The sequence below is a fragment of the Parambassis ranga genome, chromosome 2 (assembly GCF_900634625.1).
Source record: "Parambassis ranga chromosome 2, fParRan2.1, whole genome shotgun sequence".
NCBI lineage: Eukaryota > Metazoa > Chordata > Actinopteri > Ambassidae > Parambassis > Parambassis ranga.
The window spans coordinates 6,600,843-6,622,195 of NC_041023.1; the positions used below are offsets into that span (position 1 = coordinate 6,600,843).

The following is a 21,353-nucleotide window of genomic DNA, read 5'->3' on the forward strand; positions in this document are numbered from 1 at the left end:
GGATTGAAATCAAACTGGACTCCCAGATTGGCTCAAATGTGGTTCAGGTGAGAACGCAAATGTGGCTAGCGAATTATTTAGCGACATGCTACTTCCGATTAGCGATGTGCTACTGGTTCACGGGGTGCGACACGGGACAAAAAACCGCACGACGCATGCGCACATGCGGTCCTACCGCGGCCTGAACGGACTCTGTATATTACGAGGCGCCACCTAGTGGTTTGGAGGACACAAGTGTGTGCTAGCCAGATCGCATCCAGCTTTAAGGCTGTCTGGGCTCAATCCTACTCTAGCTAGAATTACTTTCTCCAGTGTGAACGGAGCCCAATAGTCTGACTCCCCAATATCAGTCTCCCCCTTTGCTTCAACCCTTGGGTTTCCAAGTCACATGGTGAGTTTGGTGAAGCGTGGGATGAAGATGGTCCCCTTTACCCCCAACTTAGCCAGCTCAAATCTATTATCCTCAAGACAAATACGCCACTACTTCTACACACACACACACAGACCACTTTATCAAACCTTCACTTCTGAGCATTTCACGCCCACACACTGCCTCCTGTTGAACATATAAGCCGGCTGTGGATTCTGTTGGGTCACTTTGCTGAGAGAAGTCCTCCTCTTCAGAACTTCCACCTCTCCAGCGAACAGCTATGACTTCAACTGTAACAATCACAGGACTTTGGATTGTTGCACTGATGACTCTTCACAGTGTTAATCGGGGAGGTAATATCTGTCTTTTCTATCATTTCTATTCAATGGCATCTTCCGTGCTGTTCATGTTTCTGCTGATTTATTTATACAGAAACGAAGAGGAGCTATATTAATGAGCCTGACGTCCCATTCCCACCTGCCCGTCCTACAGCTCAGAACCTTGCTGCCATTTGTCATTATAGTCTGGGTCGTCCCAGGTACCCAGACAGCTTTTTCCCCACTTCAGGTTCCAGCCACTTCCGGCGTCGTGGAAATGCCATCAACCGCCTGGAGTCGTGGTACAGTTTGTGCTGCAGTGCACAAGAGCAGCAGCCAAGCAGCCCGATCCTCTGCTGCACCCAGCAAGCTGTGAGTCCCTAAAGCCAGACAATGTAGTGGATATTTTACAAATACTGTTAATGCAATTGTTGCAATTTGTTTTATTTTTGTATGATGCATTCTGCATTGTCATATACATAAAATAATGCAGAACATGTAAAAGTTTCAAGAGGACTTATAGAGTTTCAGTAAGAAGGCAAAAGTCAAGAGGCAAAAGTCAAATAAATTCTTCTACTTTACACTAAAACACTCAAAATGAACCACCTTTGTGGCTTCTTCTGTCTTCTCACAGTGGAAACAAGCCTTGTGTCAATTCTGTACGGACGAATATTCCACCATGACTCTCCCATATGAGTGCTGTGCGAGCAAAGGAGAGGCTCGATGGATGTGCTTTGACAGCGAGCTGCCAAACCCAGACTACAGCCCAACACCAGGCTACACTGCTCCTGCAGTCCCTCTGCAGCCAGGATTTATCTTCAATGTTGATGCATGCTAGAGGTGATATAAAGAGAAAAAACCACACACTGCAGAAAATACTTCCAGTAAGATAATGCTGAACTAATGCTGTGTACATCATTTTTCTTTCATGCAGGCTCTCAAAAAAGGAGAGAACAAACAGGTTCAACTTCTGCTGCGTAAGGATGATCACATCTCCATTTAGCTTTATCATCAGCTCTGTTTTTTACCCAAGCATTGACACATAATAAACACATTTTTAACTTGTAGGTCACATTTTACACTCATAAAATCTGTTGCATATTCTGTTTCTTTTTATGATCAAAGTGAAGATGACACTTAAAGATTCTTTTTGTAACTGAATGAGTTGTCATACTGCATACATCTATAAATGTTCACAGGTAAAACAACAATTTGTCACTAGGGGGCACTGTTGACTTGTATATCTGGGTGTATGTATGTCGATTAATAGCGAATGAATTAATGTACTGCCAGTCACAAATAAATTTTACTAACGCTGAGTTATGTCTGAGTTATGTTGCTTTGTACAAATTTGTACACATTACTGCAAGCGAGCTGTAAACCAGAGTCACTACTTCCTGTTTGAATGATTTATTCTTCAAAATAAAACCCGAGATTTAAATGCAATGTAGTGTAAGCGTTTTTAAAAAGTTTTTCTAAGTCATATTTTGTCTTTAGGCAGTCAAAACATTTATGGTCTGAAGAAATTTGGTATGTTTAATGTAATACTGTGTATTCTGTTATGTTCAATGTAATGTAACGTTTGCATTTAATTTTGTGGCACTTTTTATGCAGGCCACAAATATGCCCTTTATTTATATAATAATATACAATTATTTGTTTTAATCTTTTAGTCTTGTACAAGAAAAAAAAATTACAAAAAAAAAATTCCCTGTAATTTATTTTAATAGTGATTTTTTATTTTCATTAACGCCTTTATTCTGAAAGGGGATTCATCGGAAGTGCTGTTATTTCTCCCGGCTAGCAAAATCACAAAGGACTGCCGCTTCCGCACTGCTTCCTTGTTTATTTGTTTTAAGAAAAGCAGTGCGTATAAAAGATAAAAGTTTTTTTTTCTTTTCCTGGAAACTCGCAGGACACGTCCACAAGATTTTTCAGTGAGTCGATTGTTTTTGTGTGTTGATGATCGTTAGTTAATCGTGTGTCTAGCTTGGTTTCAGTAGAAAAGTGAGATAACGTTAAAGCGGTGTTAGCTGCTGCTGCTAGCTTACTCGCCTCCGGTTAAATGTCGCAACACAGACAACATATATCATAGGTTAACCTGTTACAACAGGTTACATTATCCGACAGACAGGTGGAGTTATTTGAGTTTCCTGTTGCAATCTAAAAGCCATTAAAATTCCCATTAACAGCCCGTTTATCTTTATCATGATCAGCGGAGCCCAGTCAACGTGGTCGATGGTCAATATGCTGTTTGTCTACACAGATTCATCCAGAAATTTGATGTCCAGAACTTAATCAGGACCCTGGTTTCAGTACGTCTGAGATTAGATTCTGGTCTGAATGGCCACAGCTGCAGAGGAGCCTCCTGGGCTGCAAGGCCACACTGGCAGTAAGTACTGTGTTACTATTCTACAGTTTGTTTTCTTAATCTCTTATCAGTGGTCTTTCAAAGACTGAGACAGAGGGTGACCCCTTGAACTCCACCTTAGTTTATTTTCAGATGTTCTCAGTTTCTATCACAGACATAAGGACTTTCACTGACCCTGTGTGAACTCACTTTAATAGCATACTTATAATTCTTATAATTCCTCCCACTGCACACAAAGACTGGCAGACTCAGTTCTGGAGAACACTGTCTTCTCTCAGAGGTAATGACTGAGGTGCGTCTGCATGTTTGTGTCAGAGCTCGGATGCCCTCTGTGCTTTGTTGTTAGTTGTGGGGAATGTGAAAGATGTGTTGTTTGGTATTAACGTTTATTCAGCGTAAAAAAATTTTGGTCTACTCATTTCCTTCTCTCAGTGTGGGTTTCTTGTGTAACTGGTTTCCTTTCTTTTCTCACTGCAGACGCAGCTGGAACTCGAAAAAATGTTTCTACAGAGGTGAGAAATAACACACTCGTAGATTGGTAATGTGTAATTTAAGACAGTGTCAGTTCTTCTTGGATTCATGAGAATATTATATATTGTTTAAAAGTGACCATATGATCTTTTATTCACTTGACAGGGTCCAAGCACTAGCATGTCTCAGACCATGAAAAAAACAATTGGCCACCGTGGAATTGATCCCACTGGGGAGACGACATACAAGAAGGTCGGTCATTGTAAAATAAGCAGTGAGTGTGTGATTTAAGAGCCTAAAGTAGCAGACATATGAGAGGCTGTCCATGTCCAGCAGTCTGGGTCCACAGCTGGAAGTTTAGAAGGACATGTAGGAGGCAAAGGTTGTTTTGTTTTGTTACTGTTGCCATGTCTGAATAAAGCTGTGAGGAATATAAACAAAACATCTTCAATAAAAACAGGTCCTCCGCCATGAGCTGTTGATTTAACAGACTAATTTACATAAAAAATACATGTTACATTACTCTGTTGTCCTCAACAAGCATGTTTTCTGTTTCTTCCAGACCACATCCTCGGCTCTGAAAGGTGCTATCCAGTTAGGCATCACGCACACAGTGGGTAGCTTAAGTCAAAAACCTGAGAGAGACGTGCTGCTGCAGGACTTTGAGGTAGTGGAGAGCATTTTTTTCCCAAGGTGAGTCTACAAAAATGTGCTTCCCCTCTTGTACCCTGACATATTCTCTTCGCGACAGCTGTACTCCTTGTATGATGTGTTATCTTGTGCCTCTTCTGTTCTTTTCTCGCAGTGAGGGCAGTAACCTGACACCAGCCCACCACTATGGAGACTTCAGGTTCAAAACATACGCCCCCATCGCCTTTCGCTACTTCAGAGAGATGTTTGGCATCCGACCAGATGACTACATGGTATGCATGTTAGTTTATCCATACTCAGAAAATATGCAAAAATCAAGCTACTGAAGAAAGGGAAACATCTGTGAGAGGACATGCCTGGTTGAGTAACCGGATAGACTGAAACTAGGGAAGTGTGAACGCTGGAGTGTTGACACAGTAGAGGTGTAGCTGCTGATGACAGCTGACCGATATTCCTGTTATTTTTTTTTTTTTTACCCTGTTATCTTTTTGTTGCTTTGCCCACATGTGTAACGGCTGGTGTTCTGGTCTGTTTACAGTACTCTCTGTGTAAGGACCAGTTGATCGAGCTGTCAAACTCCGGAGCCAGTGGATCTCTGTTCTACGTCTCAAGTGATGATGAGTTCATCATCAAGACAGTGCAGCACAAAGAGGCTGAATTTCTACAGAAACTGCTGCCAGGATACTTCATGGTAAAACTTTTTTTCTTTGCCACTTAATTTAACTTATCCTGACTTTGTGTTTTAATTTAATAATAAAATGTACCTCCTCCCATACTCTCTGTTCTTCCTCAGAACCTGAACCAGAACAAGCGGACCTTACTACCCAAGTTTTATGGGCTGTACTGTGTCCAGGCAGGCGGTAAAAATATCCGCATTGTAGTTATGAACAATCTGCTGCCTAACGCTGTACGAATGCACTTCAAGTATGATTTAAAGGGATCCACCTATAAACGACGAGCGTCTGCTAAAGAGAGAGAGAAGGCTGTACCCACGAACAAGGATCTGGATTTTATGCAGTACCTGCCTGATGGGCTGCTGCTGGATGGTGACAAATACAGTGCTGTTTGTAAGACCCTTCAGAGGGACTGTTTGGTGAGGACTAAAACATCAGAATGTTTTCTATACAGGACAATCACTACTAATGCAGTACTTACAAGCTTTATTTTCCATTCAGCTCTTGCAGAGTTTCAAGATTATGGACTACAGCCTTCTTATGGGAATTCATAATGTAGATCAGGCCTGTCGAGAGCAGGCCAGTGAGGAAGCAGTGGCTGGGGCCGCGGACCAAAGAAGACCTCAAGGCCAAAAGTCCCTGTACAGCACAGCTCTAGAGGCCATCCAGGCGGAGACGGGAAGTATGGGATCACCGGAAACAGAGGACAGGTGAGTAACGGCATGTGTCCTTTGCTCTAGCATGATCAGGTGTGGGGCAGCGTGACTCATCATGATGATGATGATGATGATTTCTTTTGCAGAACGGGAGGAATTCCAGCACGAAACTCGAAGGGTGAGAGGCTGCTGATATACATCGGTATCATTGACATCCTGCAGTCCTACAGGTAACAGTGCACAGTTTTTATATCTACATTCTCCATGTTTAGTCAGCATGTAAATATAATAGGCCCATAGCCAGAACAGTACCTTTAGTCCTCTAGCTTCCTTCCCATTGGATAAAGGGGACAGCTGGTATTTATTGGCTAAACTAATTATAATAATAATAATAATAATAAACTAATTCTGTCTTTAAAAATGACTGAAATGTAAACTTTTTCCACACCAAGAGCAAAAAAACGGATCTACTTGTAATACTGAAAGAGGCAATTGATTGAGCATTGCATGAGTCGAAAGCCACAATGACCAGGGTATTTTTTTTCATGTGACTGATTGTTTTAGTGTGTAACTTTTGTGCATTTTTCAGATTAGTAAAGAAGCTCGAACACTCCTGGAAAGCCTTGGTTCATGATGGGGTGAGTGGCTCTTGTTTGATTGTACTGTTCCAAAAGAGAAAGAAAGTGTATACAGGTGTTAACATGTCCTTCCTGTTGTTTAGGACACTGTATCAGTGCACAGACCGAGTTTCTATGCAGAAAGATTTCTGAAATTTATGTGCAATACAGTCTTCAGAAAGATTTCACGTAAGTGAATGACATATCTATTTACAAATAAGTGCATCAAATCAAAACGTCTGCTGATTACCACTTTACTTTTCGGTATCTAGTAAAGACTTCGCCATCTAAGAAGCGCCGTGCAGTGACCCACGGTAATGTGAGGAGAGTAGCTGGGTCCATGCCTCCTCTGTCGACCCAAACCAGCACCAACAGCCAGCACCATTCACTTCAACATCAAAGCAGTGTCGACGCCAGAGAAGATGCAGACGGTGAGGAGGAGAAGAATATGTTTACAGTTCGCTACAAACATTCAGCCCATCTGCATGTCTTAACATGTCAAAGGCTTCCCTTTGCAATGCAGGATTAAGATTGTTTTCCTCCCTCCCTACCAGTCATACAGTGGGGCCGTCCTGACCTCCTCCCCGAAGCCTTACCGCCCAGTGACACTGCTGGCAGCACGCCTGAAACCGCTGTCTCCTCCACCTCCATCAAGTCAGCTCTGCCTCACCCTCAGGATAACTCCAAATCAGTGGGAGTGACTTTAAACAACACACTGAGCAAAGACCAGGGGAACAGCAGCACCCCCAAGAGGTAGAGCGGAGTAGAAAATGTGACGATCAGGGTTATTCTGATGGGACCGCTTCCAGTTGGCTTGTTGATGTATCAGCTTGAGTAAATCAGATAAAAAAAATCTATGCACACAGCAGTCACAACTGCTGACCTGTTTATTTAAAAACAGGTTTTCTGAGTTTTTAAGCTCATTGTGAGCAGGTGAAAAGAAGAGTCTGGGACGGCTTCCACTTGCCACTCAAAGCAGTATCATCTTTGACTATTTACTTAACAAAACCTAAGTGCATAATTTATATTAAAATATATATATATATTTGTATTCTTATACACAGTAAATATTCAGTTGATAGAATTCCCTGTGGTGTGTATGTTCACATTATTCACGCTGCTTCCTCGCTGTTTTCAGAAGCCTGTTTGGGAGTCTGGAAGAAAGTATCGGTGCTGAGGATGTCATCTCTCTGAGCGACATAGTTCCTAATGCAAGCAAATGCTCTGTAAGACTTGAGTTCACAACTTCACAACTTCTAATTCATGTTTTAGTTTTTTATTTTTAACAAGTTCCATTGCTTTTCATTCACAGGTGTAAAGACGCTCCAGTGGAGAAGATGTCATATGCGTGTGGCTTATGTGTAACAGTTACCTGGTGTGATTGAGGTACCAGAACTGGACCAAAAACAAAAACACCTTTCCAACGAGACCAAGTGTAATATGTTTTTATCTACCTTGTTTTTTTTTCCTCTTTGATTTCCAAATCTCTACATGGTATGAGTTTGTATGTGGGTGGTTGTGGTTCTGACACTAGTAATTGCAGTTGTGTAAATGCTGTGGTTATCGAACACTATTATTCATCTCATAGAAACGCCTGTCTGTACAACCAAAGATTCTTCTAGGCACTGATGTCCTCAGTTCATCGAACAGTGTAGTGTAATATAGGGTGTAGCATCCTTAAACAACTTGTCTGTCCCACCACCCAAAGGACTGGAGAGCTTTTTCTATTATAGCACAAAAGCACATTGTTTGGATGGGAGCACATCATTAAATACACGCCTTTTATTTTTTAAAGAAATTACTGCATTCATATTGAGTAAGCTGCTATTTTTATGCTTACCGAATGCAACACATGCTGGAAACAGATGTGACTGAGCTCACAGTTTTTTATAATTTAACCAAATATTTTAATGGACCAATGCTACTTTAAAGACTGTGAATCCTTACTGTCACTTTTAATGTTCAGCAGTTGTTATCTTTCTATTTTAACATGGTCTAAATTTCAGGATTAGTATATAAATCATCTTATGATCAAATGTGACTGATATGCAAACCTGGGGCCTGTCTCATAAACAAAGGCTTGTAGAGTTAGTCTCTTATCTGAGATTAAACTGAGGTGTTGCAATAGTAACAGGTGCCACTGAACTAACCTGCAAAGAGCAGTTTGTGAATCAAAATACACACTAATCAAGTACCAAAGTACAAACTGATGCAATCACTATGTTTTCCCTTACTGTAGTAGTAAGCAGCATCCCATCTTAACAAATAGCAAAGCTGTTTGAACGAAAACCTACTGTCACATGCCTTTTATTTACTTCCGTACTTTCTGTTGTTTTGTCCACACTGTACACGGAAAAATTAGAAAATGAATGTAAAATCAAGTTCAGGTTAAGCCCTGAACATTTTGTTTTGTGAATGTCGTCAGTGTGTGTGTGTGTGTGTCTGCCATTTGATATGTTAGATTTAAACACACTCAGAGTTAAAGAAGGGCTAGCTTGACTGTTAATAGTTAAAAGAAACTAGGGTGGGATGTGTAGGAACTAAAACAGGACATGTAGGTTTGGAAGTGGTGTTGCAATTTGTTTACACGTTTCCACCATTTGCATTTCTTCACTGCTATGTAAAAAGTCATTATGATAATTCAAATATAAGCTTTATATTTAAACAGGAAGTATAGATGTCATCCTTCCTGTTGCTTGTTGTTTGTGCACATAGTTTCCTAAGTTTGTAATTAACTCTTCTAATCTTAATAGAACTTCGGTTGCTCAGTGCTTCACATCTTAGATTAAATTCTGTTGTTTGTTTGCTGATGGGATTGCTTGTAATGACAAACTGCATTTGTCACCTGGATTGCTTGGTCAGTTTTGTAAAAATGTTACGAAAATAGGCCTGACAATTTATAGGGCAGTTTTTGAGACAGGCCCCAACTAACTAATATTTATGATGATATTTGTCACTAGAAAAATATGGTGAGGGCTGCCGATTTTTTTTCGTTTGCTTTCCTGAACATGACACTGTTATACTGTGGCTCAGCTCAAAACGCTGTTAACAATCAAGAAAGGTGTGTAATGTGTTAACTTCATGTTGTTAGAGATGTATTGGAACTCATTTTTACTCTGAAAGCATTGAAGATGCTTCAGCTATGCAGCAAAATTCTTTGTTTACACGATATGCATGACTAAATGTGCAATATCTAAAATCAATTGATAATTATATAACGACGCTTCATTTGGACAAGTTGTAAATGATGTGAACGGATATATCAGACGGTAAAAATGAAAGTGTGCCTTATTATAAAAACACATGCAGCCTATGAACCAAACCTGTAAATAGTCATATTTATTGTAGTATTTATTGTTGTATGCATTGCTCTGGTTGTCATCATGTATAAGGATATTGGATTTAAAAGTGTGCATTTTCTTAGCACAAAAAATCTGCATGATTTTGATTGTTGATTATAATAAATGTTAAATAATCCTGTAATTTCTTTCACTTCCTTTTGAATTGTGTATAATAAGTATGTACACATTTGTATGCAAGAATCATGTTAATGCCTTTTTCAAAGTATTGTCTCTCTTGCTGTTTTGGGGCTATAATGTTTTGTACACTTCCACCTGAAGTTATTAAAAAAAGAAAAGACATGCTTCACATAGATATGGAGCTTTTTATATGTCTAATCTGTCAACTACTACTACTACTTGAATGACAATATGTTTATGAAAGCTTTTGGAGAACAGGTAAAAAATGTTTCACTTTGTTAAAATACTGTTTTTCTTCTATATGACAACGCATATAAACGTATTTTTAGAAAAATAAAATAAATATGTTCATTTGATAAATCGGACGTGAGTTTTATTGTTTATCTTTTTTGTCTTGTCATTAAATTGAAGGTGGCGCTGCTCGTCCAATCATATTTCACCTTGTTCAGCGTTTGTCCAATGATCTTAGAGCTTATTCGATTACGACAGAAAGCAACAAGAAGTTTCCAAAATGGTGCTGGAAAGTACTATGGTCTGGTAAGAACTCTACAAATGTCTTTCTTATTGTAGTTTTCGGTCCGTTTGGAAGACATAGGAATACATGGTAGTTAATCATTTGATAAGGCACATCATAAACCTGAACACGGAGGAAATGTTCCTGTCATCGACGCCGATAATAGGACATTTACCGTTAGCCGGCTAACACAGCAACTGACCCGGCTGAGTCATTGTAGCTAAAGTTAGCTTATATTTGCTGTCTTAATAACGTATTTACTTGGCTATAACGCATCCTGGCTTACCTTATAAGGCCCCTGTTTGATTCAAAGTGTAATGTATGTGTAATACTACCTGTCAATACTCGTGATGCGAAGAGCTCCAAATGGTTGTCATCACTAGCTAACGTTAGCCAGCTAACACTGTTTTTATACCGTGGCGGTTGTAAAATAGTTTGACGCTTGTGAACTACGTTCTAGGCGAAGTACTTTTCCTCAGTGGACACTGATTTCGGTGTATCCACTAAGATTAAACCCTGTTGTGTACGAATAGCAATGACATGTCAAAAGCTAACGTTAATTAACTGACTAGTTAACCGGTGTACAGGAGCCACATTAAATATACTTTTCCTCTCAGTGTGGACAACAGTGAATACATGAGAAATGGAGACTTCCTGCCAACGAGGCTACAGGCTCAACAAGACGCTGTCAACATCGTTTGCCACTCAAAAACACGCAGCAATCCAGAAAACAATGTGGGCCTTATCACTATGGCAAAGTAAGATTCTTTTCCCGACCATCAGACTGATTGTTGCACTCAGTTTCAGCTGATAGTTAATGCTTTCTTTATGTCTTAATGCAGTAACTGTGAGGTCCTGACCACACTGACACCGGATACTGGCCGCATTCTGTCCAAACTCCATGCTGTCCAGCCCAAAGGACAGATCTGCTTCTGCACAGGCATCAGAGTAGCTCATGTGTGTATTATGTTATTTCAGACTTAAATTTCTACCTAGTGATTGCTTAATTTCTAAATAATCCGGTTTGCTTTTCCTCTGTAGCTGGCCTTAAAGCACAGACAAGGAAAAAATCACAAAATGAGGATCATTGCCTTTGTTGGGAGTCCTGTGGAGGATAATGAAAAGGATGTAAGTTTGACGTTTTTTCACAGAGAAAGAATTGTTGGTGATGGGTCTAACCTGTTCCATTTGTATGTGCCCTTTTCTGGGTTTCCTTCAGCTTGTGAAGATGGCAAAACGCTTGAAAAAAGAAAAAGTGAACGTGGACATTATCAACTTTGGAGAGGAGGTGAGGAATAGCTTGCTTTTTCTTTCAAAAACTCCACATTTAACACTTGTTTATAATCTAAAATTGCATTTATTTGTGTTTTTTTTAGGAGGTGAACACAGAAAAGCTGACTGCTTTTATAAACACTCTGAATGGGAAAGAGGGGACAGGCTCCCACCTGGTCACAGTCCCTCCAGGTCCCAGTCTGGCTGATGCTCTGCTGTCTTCTCCTATCCTGGCTGGTGAAGGAGGCTCCATGATGGGTCTTGGTGCCAGTGACTTCGAGTTTGGTGTAGATCCCAGTGCTGATCCCGAGCTGGCCTTGGTAAGCATCAAATGTCAAGAATGCACTAAAATTTCATTGTTGCAAAGGAAAGCATCTTTTTCAAGGTCTCTGTGAGTATCCTTGAAACAGGCCAGGAATGCAAAGGAAAGCTATTCTTCACTCAGTTTTGTATTAGACTAGTCTGTGTATATGATTAATAATTCATTCAGTAATTATTATGTACTTTCTGCTTGGAATATGTGAGACTAATATAGATATTTTTAGCTATGATCCTGCATTACACTTGACAGATATCCTGTAAATTCAAATTGTAAAGTTCCATGTTGTCGTTGCCAAAATCAAATGTTCACTCTTCTGTTGGCGTGCACTGCTCTAGGCCCTTCGTGTATCGATGGAGGAGCAGCGACAGAGGCAGGAAGAAGAAGCACGCAGAGCTGCTGCTGCTTCAGCTGCTGAGGCAGGCATGCCTACACCCACTGCAGATGGTAAATGGGAGATTAACATGTGATTGGTATAATAACACTGGTTATTATAATGAGTCAGAATTTGATTAAATCTGTATATTCTCACAGAATCAGAAGAGGCCTTATTGAAGATGTCGGTATCTCAGCCTGAGAGTGGTGCAGCAGTGCTTCCTGACTTCAGCAGCATGACAGAGGAGGAGCAGATTGCCTACGCCATGCAGATGTCTCTCGCCGGAGGTGGTGAGTTTCATTTGATTATTACACAAACCTAAGTTGCAAAAAGTAGACTTAAAACATTTCTGTTTTCTGGTGGATGTGATAAAAAAAATAAATGTTCTCCCATATGTGAACAGAGTATGGTGAAATGGACACGGGAGCCCCCATGGACACTGCAGAATCGGCCAAGGTGAGTCGAACAGAAGTACTCACTATTGAATAAACAATAGATATATATCCAAACATAAAGATGCTAAGATAATCAAGTATAGTTTGGCGTGTCGCATGGAAATGTGGTGCAAATCATTATGACCCAATGCACCCTAACTGACTGTACTGTGATTGAACAGGAGGAAGACGACTATGACGTGATGCAAGACCCAGAGTTCCTCCAGAGCGTCCTGGAGAACCTACCCGGTGTCGACCCAAACAACGAGGCTATCCGCAACGCCATGGGCTCTCTGGCCTCGCAGACAGGAAACAAGCCAGACAGCAAAAAGGATGAAGAGAAAAAGAAATGAGGAATAAAACCAGAGGAGAAAAAAAGAACAATAGCAGACTTGCTACAGGAGTTATTAAATATGATAAATATGACAAGATTGCTGATGCGTCGCCCTGCATGACGGCACTCTGATTTAATATGATCCTCCTCTGTAACTCAAAGATACCATCATAGAAGACAAATTAAATAACTGTTAAGGTAAATAATTTGGCTGTATAACCCCCCTGAAATTAATACCTTGTTAAGAATGATTGCCCGTTTCTCTGGTATAACTTATATTTCACCCCACAGAGGAATTTGTGATGACAGGCTTCCTAACTAAACAGTTATCCACACTCCTGTCACTCATGTCTTTGTGTTTTTTTGCAATAAAAGCTACATGTAAATATGTCGCCTTCTAGTATGTTTGCACTCTAATATTGTTGACAGTGCTGTAGGCTGGGAAGACAACAAAAAAGGTATGCTTGTAGGAAAACTCAATTTCATACAGGCTCCATTGATCCAGGTCTATTCAACGATGCTTACAAATAGACTGATTAGGATGCTGATGAATGTTTTGTGTCATTCCCGGTGGAAACAAATATACGTGTCGCTTGCAGCATCCGTGCATTTTTCCAGCGCTATCATAGTCTGATAGGATGTCTCGGGTCATGTGACGGGAAGCGTAGCATTTTCAGTTGAAAACGAGCTAGGATAGTCGGGAATCGCATATCCAGGTAAACAATCAAAATACATGAAATATTAAAAGAATATCCCCATCCCAGCCATCCTTTTCTGTGACATCGTCGACCCTACGATCACCGGGGCTCTTACTGCTATCTCAACAAACCGCTCCGAGTGCTTTTTGACGGCGAACGCTAGCTAGTTAGCTAAATGACCCCTCTCTGTCTTGGCTGGAGCTCAGCGGCCAGCTAGCCAACCTCAGTCGGGAAGGAATATCGTTAGCTCAAAACAACCGATGTCGCTGCTACAAAACGGTCTCTCGTTTTAGCCAATTCTCAAACGGTTGCTACTTTAAAACATAGCATGGACCAAAAGCATGATTGAAGGAGTGTTTCCCATTCATAGTTTAATGGTGCTGAACCTGTTATCAGAGGAGGGTTTGGTTGCACGTACGCCGTCGCTAGCGCTAGCAGGCTAATGGAGATGCTACTGCAGGATCCTTAGCTTCCCTGGCTAGCTCCCCTGACACACAAGATACAAAGATACTCAATTTGTGTCAAACGCAGGCACACGTAAGACATTTTATGTCCTTAATTTACCTGGAAATTATAAAAAATTATAATACGAGTTTTGTATTTGCATGCTGAGGATTTTGCATTTTTTTGATTGATTGATAAGAACACAGGCAGGTGCTGGTGTGTTTCTTTGAGTCTTCCTACCAAATGTGTGATGTTCGTTGGTGATTTCTTTCTTTCATTTTTTTGCAGGAGTTAATCCCGGTATGGGGGACATGAAGACCCCAGATTTTGATGACCTGCTGGCAGCGTTTGACATTCCTGACATAGATGCCAAAGATGCCATCCAGTCTGCTCCAGATGAGGCAGAAGGGCCCCATGGAGCTGCAGGTGCACATCTGGGAAAGCCGGATAATGTGGTGGGGGTTGGGTCATCCTTGAGGCCACCGAGCCCTTCAGACTCCCAGGCAGACACCTCAATCGTGAGTGTAATTGTGAAGAATAAAGTACGTCTTGAGACAGCTGATGGAGGTGAGGGAGACACAGACCAGGACCCCATCGATGTGATTGCAGGGGTGGATGTGGGTCCTCGACTTGGTGCTTGTGCTCCTGGGATGGCTGAATCGGAGGCTCTCAACCACAATGGTTTTGGAGCATCTGGGGTGTCTACGCCGCTCCCCCTGAGTCAGGCTCAGTCTAACGGTGCACCGTGGTCGATGAACACCCCTAAAGTGTCCTCAGAAGCAGCAGGTGCCAGTACAGCCAAGTCCCACAAGCAAGGCGGTAACATTTTCAACAGACTTAAACCACTTGTGGCACAGGGTTCTGGAGACCCAGTAGGTCGAGCTAGAAAGATGCAGCTTCTACAGCAGCAACATCAGCAGCAGCAGGACACAGGCCAAGAGAGAGCTGATGGGGTCAAAGCATCGTTACCTTCTTCTTCGTCTCTGTCAGCTGGTTCGTCACCTCTGGCTGCTGGTGGGCCTGTTGGGCTAGCGTCACCTTTCTTTCCACCTTCAAAGCCTTTGCTTTCAACTCCACCCTCTGCACCATCAGCACACACTATGCACTCATCACAGCCTTTTAACGGAGCCCCTAAAGGTGGCCCTGCTGGATTTCAACACCAGCAAATGGAGGAGGATGATTCTGATCCGGATTTGGGGAGTCCGCTGGTGATCCAGGAGAACCCAGAGTCTCCAGCTTGCACTCAGTTGAACCGGCGTTACAAGTCTGACTCAAATCAGCCTACGTCCTCTACCGCGTCTCAACCTAAACCCGGGGACACTCCAGCAGGGGCATCTCTGACTTCATCAACCCCACAGTCTGGCTCAACAGAGAGTCCCCAAGTGGAGGACAGACATCCAGAACACGTCATAGAAGAGCGAGACTCCCCAGAGAGTCCGGAACCAGAGATGCCAAAATCAACGGCTCAAGTCTCAGCTAAGAGGTGCTCCAGTCCTGCAGTGGCCTCCACCCCACCTCCCTCTGAACTGCGGGAGCCTAAAGAGGAGGAGGAAGAGATGGAGGTGGGGAATGGGATCGATAGGGTTGTTGATGGCAAAGCTGACAAAGGAGAAAATGTGAGAACAGGTGAGGAAAATATGGAAGTGGATGGTGACAAGTCGAAACCCCAGTCCACAGAAGGAGGGGAAGCAGGGACTGCTGCACCTGCTGCATCTGGAACTCCATCTAGACCCCTAAAAGTCAGAATAAAGACAATTAAAACCTCCACAGGTGGAATCACCAGAACTGTAACAAGGGTGGCATCTCAAGGTGGTGCAGCAGGCAAAGCCCTGGACCCTAAAGGTCAAACTGGGGAACGTAAGGTGCTAGGAAACAAGGCCCAAAAACTCGAGGCTTCTCCTGGTCACATGACAACAACCTCCCAGAAAGTTAGTGCTCTCAATGCTCTGCCTGTGTCAACACTCGCAGCCAGCAGCGTCATGCTAGCTGCAGCCACAAAAGTCCAAAACAAAATGGCTGCATCTGACAAGGCTAAGGTTTCTGCCACTGCTGTCAGCATCACTAAATCTGCTGCCCTGCCTGCAACTCCTGCTGTGGCCTCCTCCCCAAAGTTCTCCGTTGCTGCTGGTGGGATCAGCGTACGTACAGCCACTAACAAAACAGCTAATGGAGGTAGCGGCACTATCATTGGCGGAACCATCCAACCCAATAAACCTGCCTCAATTGTAAACAGCACAGGAGCCGTCATCTCCCGGAGCCAGTCAAGCCTGGTGGAGGCTTTTAACAAAATTCTAAACAGTAAAAACCTTTTGCCAAGCTACAAACCCGACCTCTCAGCTCCTCCACCACCTGAGTGGGGTCTTCCCCTCCCAGCCACAGGATACCGCTGCCTGGAATGTGGAGACGCTTTTGCTCTGGAGCGTAGCTTGGCACGACACTACGACCGACGGTCACTCCGCATCGAGGTGACCTGCAACCATTGCGCTAAGAGGTTGGCCTTCTTCAATAAGTGCAGCCTGCTGCTGCATGCAAGGGAGCATAAGGAGCGTGGGCTGGTCATGCAGTGCTCGCATCTAGTCATGAGGCCTGTCACTGTGGAGCAGATGATCGGGCAGCAGGACATAACACCGATTGGAGGTAAGTGGAGGTGCAGCTAATGGTTATTTTACCTGTCAGTTAATCTCTTGCTTACTCTTAATCATTTTTAGAGGTCTCCCTGTCTGCCAGAACAATTATCATCATATAAAATGTATATAATTTTTTAATCTTGGCAAAAAAACAAAAAACAAAATGAAGAGCTGTTTTTTCTTTAAAAATCTTGCTTATCCTGGTGTCTGTTTTGATAACTTCTCTACACCTTGCATTTCATTTTTATTACATATTAAAATTCATAAAAAAACTAAAATATACCCTTCATTGACACAGCTTCAGTGACCATGTACCATTTGTCCCTCCTCTGTTTTTTACCTTTGACTGACCAGGCCTGATCTCCTCTTCGTCCTCCTGTACTCCAGTCTCTTCACCTTCTTCCACACCAGGGGGCCCTGCTGTCTCGGCTAACTCCAGCCCACTGAAGGACGGCTCGTCTTCAGCATCAGCTCAGCCTCGACCTGTCCGCCGTGCACCTCAGGGCCCTCAAGCTCTGATGCCTCTTCCCTGTAAGAAGGTCGACGTGCTGCAGTACAACAACTTCAAATGTCCAGAGTGCCAAACGCAGTTCTCTGGCAAGGCTGCACTGGTTACACATTTCCAGCAGATAAGGGCTGCTCCTAACTCGGTGAGTCTAGGGGAAGAGAGAACAGAATATGTCATAGAAGAAACTGCTGATAGTCACTGCTGGATTGTGGATTTTCTCTTTCAGACATGTACGCAGTGCTCACCTCCCATGATGCTCCCTAACTCGTGTGCCGTGTCCGCCCACCAGAGGATCCATAAACACAAAGCGCCTCATGTCTGTCCCGAGTGTGGTGGAATTGCACGGCAGGCTTCCTTCCAGACCCACCTCGAGGAGGCCTGTCTGCACTTTGCCAGGCGCATTGGCTACAGGTGCGGACATTTCTATTATCTGGACCAAGTTTTAGTCACACACAGGCACTGCCTGTATGCCCGAACAGCTGTTGCATGAAACTGAACGGGAATTTATAAATCACATCGCATTTGGCTTTGTCTAGGTGCTCGAGCTGCCAGGTCGTGTTTGGAGGATTAAACTCTATAAAGTCCCACATTCAGACCGCTCACTGCGAGGTCTTCCACAAGTGCCCCAGCTGCCCCATGGCCTTCAAGTCTTCCCCCAGCGCCCAGAGCCACATTAGCACCCAGCACCCAACACTCACCGGAGGACAGGCCAAGTATGCATGCTGCTTCCCCCAGAACATACACTACAAGCTTAATCATCAAGCCTAATCTTCTATAATATCATGTTTATGCTTCTTTTTGCAGAATGATCTACAAGTGCGTGATGTGTGACACAGTTTTTACCCAAAAACCCTTGCTGTACATGCACTTTGACACCCATTTAGCCAAGCAAAAAGTGCACGTGTTTAAGTGCCCAGACTGCACTAAGCTCTATGCCCAGAAAGGTTCCATGATGGAGCATATTAAGGTGAGAGAACAGCTTTATATTTTGTAAAGTTGAATAAAACGCAATCATGAATTAGCTTGTTGCCTTTACGTGTTACCCATTCATTGCTGTATCCAGTGAATGTGGTGTCAAATAAGGCATACAGTAACTCTTGGATCGGCCTTCGTAAGGTTCTCCTCCGTGTGACCTTTTATGAAGTTCTATGCCAAGTACAGCACTTAAGTGTTACTGAAATATATATTTAATAGTGTATGTCTCCACATTGAATATGTCATTCTCCCGTCTGTTGTCCCACTCAGACTGCTCACAGAGGCCCCTCAGCCAAACAGGAGTCACAGTCCGACACCTCTAACCCCGTTTCGGCCCCGGCCAACACGTCCAGTACCTCTGGCTTAAAGTCAAAATCCTCTGGAAAGTCTGACAACTCCGATGGAGAGGACTGGGGGAGGGAACAGGAGGAGGAGGAAGAAGAGGAGGAAGAGGATGATGATGACGATGCGGACGAGGACTATGAGGCTCCAGGAGGGCACTCAGCAGTGGCGGCGGCGGCAGCTGCTGCTGCTGCTGCTTCTTCTTCTACTGGTGGTGGGGGTGGTGCTGCTGCTGCTGGTGCAGGAGGGAGCAGTCATCCAAGTACTCAGACTGAGTGGACCTGTCCTCAGTGTCAGACCACCTTCTCCGACAATGAAGACTATCAGAGTCATGTGAAGATGGAGCACGGCAAGGTGTGACATATTATCACTGCTAATTATTTCAGTCAGTCATGACAGGCGGGGTTTTGTGGAGAGTTGAGATCTAATATTTTCTCATTGTGTGTGTGTGTGTGTTTTTATTGCTAACTCCAAAGTTCCCCTGTCGTATCTGTGGAGGCACGTTCAGCACATCTTCCAGTCTCAGACGTCACGAGCGTGTCATTCATGAGGGCAACAAAAGAGTCTTCCATTGCCAGTGAGTCTGATAAACTGAGATAACATATATATTTTATAGAGCCACAAGTATTATTTTTAGGTGTGTTATATGTGTGTTGATTGAGTTGATGAGTTGATGATGGTTGATGAGTAACAAGGAATTGGAGTACAAGGACTGGACCAATGTGTCTTCGTCAAATATCTTGACTGCTAGGGGCAATGACAAGTTGATTTTTGCACAATTAACTGTGTTTTTGAATGATTGATTTGTTTTTCAGATATTGCACAGAAGGTAAGCGCACCTTTGGCAGTCGGTTCTTACTGGACAAACACGTTCGGCTCCATCACAGAAACACAGATGGACAGGTGAGTCAGGATAGTAGAAGCAAAGTTATTCTGTTCCTGGAGTATAGTAAAAAAATTTTTGGAAAGCTCATTACACTGTTTTCCAGCACAAGTCTCATTATGACCCCTTCGGTTCTCAGGGTCCCCCCTTGACCAGGAAGCGTGCGGCCACAGGAGGAGAAGGGCCAGGTAGCTCCTCGGAACAAGACGGTGAAGTCGGCCCTTCCGTTAGCAGAGCAGGAGACGAAGAGGAAAACGCCACAGAGGAAGGTAGCGGTCCTGCAAAGAGAACCAGGGCATCTGTGGCATCAACGTCCATGGCGCCCAACGAGTTAGAGGAGGAGGACAACATTTTCCGTTGCGTCCCGTGTGGTTTCACTACAGAGGATGGGGCAGAGTTTCAGCGCCACATCCCGCAGCATCGAGGAGACACCGCCTCCTTCCAATGCCTGCAGTGTGGCGTCTGCTTCGCGTCTGCCGGCTCTCTCAGCAGGCACCGTTTTATCACTCATCGAGTGCGGGACACCCAGAGCGACGCAGACCGCGGCGCCCCGCGTGCTCATGGCTCGCCAGATGCCTCTCCCGGCGCCTCTCCCCAAGCGCAGGGTGAGGATGCAGACGGGAACCTTATCTGCAAGGTGTGCGGCCGGCGTTTCGACAAGGCCTCAGACCTCAACACCCACTTCAGGACCCATGGTATGGCTTTCCTCACCGCACACAAGACGGATAAGCCTCAGTAGAGGAGGGACGGGTTGTCTGAGACTCAAGGGCGATGACTGAGGGGGAAGGGAAGCGGCTGTAGAATATGAATGTTGTTGAAACAGAGCTGCTCCTGTGCAGTTTTTTTTTAGCCACCACAAACAGTTTGACTCTCTATGTCACCTCTTCTGTGTGATTGTAATTGCATGTTAGATCACTTAACTGAACTCACCTGTGATAGAATCTTGTGTGAAACAGTCCTCCCTCTGAGTAAAGCACCTATATATCAGCCATACTGTGTTCTAAATCATCTTGTCCTTCCATTTCAAACTCTCTCTGCACTGTATCCACCTGCCTGTTTCTTACTGTAACACATAACACCTTCCAGCTGTAGTGCCCATATTCTGCACATCACGTCATTTGCTCCACTCATTTCAGAACATTTCACAGCTGGTAAAACTGAACTAACGCCAGGACATCTTAAATCATGATGGGGAGTGTTCGGAGGATTCAACACTGACTGTTTTTTTTATTCTTATTTTTTTTTGTGCTATAATATTTATTTATACGAAACACATTACTGCTGTTGGTATTTGTGTACGTTGATTGCGTCAAAAATTCTAGCTGCAACAGAGATGAGGTCGGTGGCTTTTTACCAGGAGATGAGGTTACTGGAAGTCTGTAACCTGTGTAGTGTGAAATATGTGTGATGTTGTTTAATCGTTAAGCTAGAAGAAGAGAGGTCAGGCTTCCTGCCAGTAGTGTATGTGTACGAGTTTTTGCCATGTAAATACATATAATTACACTAAAAGAAGGCGTTCTGGTTTTAGTAACTTGCTATAATGTGAATACATATAGTATTTGTACTTGTACTGTTTCCCTTTTTTTTTCCAAAACAGGTTTAAAAGAAAAAAAAATAACCCCAGAGTTAGCTATACATTGTAATTACACAGCAGAGGGAGAACGTGGGGGTTGTGTTGTCTTAACGTGTATGAAAACAAATGTTTATCTCTTTGAGAGGGTTCTTTTTTTATCTACAGAGTCAGTGCTTGCTGTACTCACATTTCTTTTGTATGTTCTCAAACAAACAGCCTTCATGGTGACCTTTTTTTTTTGGTTTGTATCTTTTATATGTCATATCGTATTTATATAGCTCAATAGTGGGAATTTCATGTCATTTTCTTTTCCATGGTTGTGGTCTGCTTGCTGAAATGCCATACACTTTTGTGCTGTTTCGAAAATAAATGTTTGAAAAGAGACGATGGAGTCGCATTTAGTGCACATTTCACACGTACATAGGAAGTCAGAGCGGTTCTATGGAGA

At 43.1% G+C, this 21,353-nt stretch overlaps 3 protein-coding genes, 1 long non-coding RNA gene and 1 other non-coding gene across 6 annotated transcripts; all 5 read left to right on the forward strand.

Moving 5' to 3' along the window:
* Positions 1 to 603: 603 nt before the first annotated feature.
* LOC114448537 (uncharacterized) lies at positions 604 to 2,006 on the forward strand. Its single transcript, XR_003671909.1, has 4 exons — positions 604 to 723; positions 803 to 1,059; positions 1,322 to 1,527; positions 1,622 to 2,006. It is a non-coding gene; the product is annotated as an uncharacterized LOC114448537 (long non-coding RNA).
* Positions 2,007 to 2,489: 483 nt separating this feature from the next.
* Positions 2,490 to 8,799, forward strand: LOC114448516 (phosphatidylinositol 4-phosphate 5-kinase type-1 alpha-like). The gene is made up of 16 exons (XM_028425511.1): positions 2,490 to 2,624; positions 2,954 to 3,079; positions 3,536 to 3,570; positions 3,695 to 3,781; positions 4,092 to 4,222; positions 4,335 to 4,452; positions 4,719 to 4,871; positions 4,974 to 5,273; positions 5,356 to 5,564; positions 5,657 to 5,740; positions 6,100 to 6,148; positions 6,232 to 6,316; positions 6,400 to 6,558; positions 6,682 to 6,880; positions 7,266 to 7,353; positions 7,440 to 8,799. The coding sequence occupies exons 2-16, from the start codon at positions 3,031 to 3,033 to the stop codon at positions 7,443 to 7,445; spliced, it is 1,752 nt and encodes a 583-aa protein (XP_028281312.1). The 5' UTR covers positions 2,490 to 2,624; positions 2,954 to 3,030; the 3' UTR covers positions 7,446 to 8,799.
* Positions 8,800 to 10,015: 1,216 nt separating this feature from the next.
* LOC114448526 (26S proteasome non-ATPase regulatory subunit 4) lies at positions 10,016 to 12,899 on the forward strand. The gene is made up of 10 exons (XM_028425524.1): positions 10,016 to 10,143; positions 10,738 to 10,878; positions 10,963 to 11,077; positions 11,162 to 11,248; positions 11,340 to 11,408; positions 11,497 to 11,712; positions 12,050 to 12,158; positions 12,246 to 12,377; positions 12,491 to 12,543; positions 12,704 to 12,899. Exons 1-10 carry the CDS (start codon positions 10,118 to 10,120, stop codon positions 12,872 to 12,874), a joined length of 1,119 nt encoding a protein of 372 aa, XP_028281325.1. The 5' UTR covers positions 10,016 to 10,117; the 3' UTR covers positions 12,875 to 12,899.
* A 598-nt stretch (positions 12,900 to 13,497) lies between these two features.
* On the forward strand, positions 13,498 to 21,130 carry znf687b (zinc finger protein 687b). 2 transcript variants are annotated; one of them, XM_028398066.1, is made up of 10 exons: positions 13,498 to 13,571; positions 14,286 to 16,634; positions 16,979 to 17,274; positions 17,359 to 17,543; positions 17,669 to 17,845; positions 17,937 to 18,099; positions 18,378 to 18,803; positions 18,926 to 19,026; positions 19,265 to 19,352; positions 19,472 to 21,130. In XM_028398066.1, exons 2-10 carry the CDS (start codon positions 14,300 to 14,302, stop codon positions 20,069 to 20,071), a joined length of 4,371 nt encoding a protein of 1,456 aa, XP_028253867.1. In that variant the 5' UTR covers positions 13,498 to 13,571; positions 14,286 to 14,299; the 3' UTR covers positions 20,072 to 21,130. The 2 variants fall into 2 exon arrangements, with proteins under 2 accessions (XP_028253867.1, XP_028253873.1); XM_028398072.1 differs by having other exon boundaries at positions 17,012 to 17,274.
* LOC114432748 (small nucleolar RNA SNORA13) lies at positions 18,160 to 18,295 on the forward strand. The gene has a single exon (XR_003670312.1). It is a non-coding gene; the product is annotated as a small nucleolar RNA SNORA13 (small nucleolar RNA).
* Positions 21,131 to 21,353: the final 223 nt, after the last annotated feature.